General features: G+C 44.3%; 1 protein-coding gene across 1 annotated transcript in view; it reads right to left on the reverse strand.

Annotated features, from left to right (window-relative positions):
* Window positions 1–1,482, reverse strand: part of LOC119581630 (eukaryotic translation elongation factor 2-like) — an 8,989-nt gene extending 7,507 nt beyond the window's left edge. The window contains exon 1 of the mRNA XM_037929752.1: window positions 1,335–1,482. Within this exon, the coding sequence (XP_037785680.1) occupies window positions 1,335–1,337 (3 nt within the window). The 5' untranslated portion in view covers window positions 1,338–1,482. The remainder of the gene's footprint in view (window positions 1–1,334) is intronic.
* Window positions 1,483–2,083: the final 601 nt, after the last annotated feature.

Raw genomic sequence — 2,083 nt, forward strand, 5'->3', positions numbered from 1 at the left:
ACAATTACCACGCACACATTTTAAAACATTTTAGGAACTTGGATAATATGAGTTAAAAGCAAATTCTATTTGGGCTATTTCAGTTCACTAAAACCTGGCTATACTTCTAATTCAATAATAAACTTACCTATGCAAGCAAGACCAATTATCCTAACCTAAACCAAGAATCTTATTCTAAGCATTTGTTTCTCTTTGGCCAATTGAGAACACTGAAGGAAGTGCCTCTAGGCTTTCAAGGGAATTGGCACAAACATATGGCCACCATAATCCATTCTAATTTCTTTATTACAATAATCACAGTAAAATCAATCCAACCATATGGAAATTCAAAAATCTGTATTCTTAAATGATGAATCTAAAATACACAGCCCAATAACATTCAATAGAGCAATGAAAGGGGGTAAAAAGACACACCCAAGCACACTAATCAATAAGCTCACCATATCCGAGGTTGCAGATGCAATCTCCCCCCCCCCCTCCAAAAAGGTTTGAGCAAAGACCTTTTCCAAGAATTAAAAGTCGCAGAAAGACGCTTTATTTACAGCCTCTGCTCATTTCCTCACATCCCCGCTTTGTTCTCTCAGCCACGTTTGCGCGACTTGTGTGTGTCCGGGTGAACATATGTGATCGAGTTAAAGCATTAAAAGAATCTATTATCCTGGATTTATTATAGAGTTGGGAGGAAAAGGCAGATAACAGGCAGAAATCGTCGTCGGAGCCAAGACCACGGCGGCAGAGGGCCGTCGCGAGGGCCAACCCGGCATCTCCGGACCTATTCCTGGCCGTTCACAAAAGTTTACGTAAGGGACGAGTCTAAGTCTCTTTTCGTGGGTTATTCGCGAGTTTTCGAGGTCGAGAGAGAGTGCAACGTATAGGAGGTTTAGTTCGGGGAACTGGGAGGGGGAAAGGGTGGAATGGAGGGAAGGGAGGAGGAGGGATTTTCTCGAGGAGGAAAGTGACCCGGAGAAGATCCCGTGCGTCATGTGAAAGGAACGTGATGCGGACACACCATCGCCGCGCTACAGCTGTTTGTTCGGGGGGAAGTTTCGGTTATTTCGGCGTTAAATGGAGAGGCTGTCGTGGCGCTGCATTGCTCGACCTTGTTTGCTCTTGCTGTGAATGGGATTCGCGGCGGAAAAGGGGGGGATAGAGAGGCGATCGGGCGGCGCGAACACGCAAGGGGCGCTGGTTATTGACAGCCACAAAGACATGTTTAAGTTTCGGTATTTTTTCACTATAAATCCCCGATCGGATCCGGGCAAATCCTATATCAGCAGACTCCCGGAGTATTAAGGAACACCATGCACTAGTCGAAAGGGTCGGGGGAGGCTTACCATCTTGGATGTTTGTTGGTAAAAGTCCACTCAGTAAACGACACAGTGGAGGCGTGTGCTGGAAACGCCGAAAAGGACCGACTGGCGGCGGAAGGGCGCTGACGTCACGCTCGTCGGGCTTATGAGGACGCCGACAGATGGCTCTGCCGCTTCCCGCGCTTTTCGGAATCGGCAATTTCGGCGCCCGATTGCTCGTTGCTCGCTCATCATCCCTTTTTTAAGATCGTTGGGCCTCGTTCGATGTGGCCTTCTCCGTACAACGATAGGGTTTTTTCCGCTTTTAACTTTCCCGGAGAGTCAGATTAAAAATTTAAAGAGCGGATGCATGGCAACCGAACCCGCCAAGCTGGAAGAGAATTGCACCACATGGAGGCGCGGACAGATTTAAATTATTTCTATAAACATTAATATTGCCTCTTTCAGTGATTGTTAAATTATCATAATAGCTATACATGTAATTAGATTATAAGTTAAAGGTAACTATCTCGTTTGGAGAGTTGTGACTTCTCTAGTTTCGCTTTAAAATTGTTGCATATGACTGAGTAATAAAACTTTCCACAAATATTACGACACTGTAAGTCACTATTGAAAAATGATGCACAGAGGCCTAACACTGCAAATTAAAGGTTTTTCAACAGAACAACATAAATTGAGTCATTTTTTTGTGCACGTTATACAGTAGCATTTGATAAATCTTTATCTGTTTATATCGCTCTCATTTTCAATTTCTATAGAGTATAGTTTATGCT

The sequence above is a fragment of the Penaeus monodon genome, chromosome 15 (genome assembly GCF_015228065.2).
Source record: "Penaeus monodon isolate SGIC_2016 chromosome 15, NSTDA_Pmon_1, whole genome shotgun sequence".
Taxonomy (NCBI): domain Eukaryota; kingdom Metazoa; phylum Arthropoda; class Malacostraca; order Decapoda; family Penaeidae; genus Penaeus; species Penaeus monodon.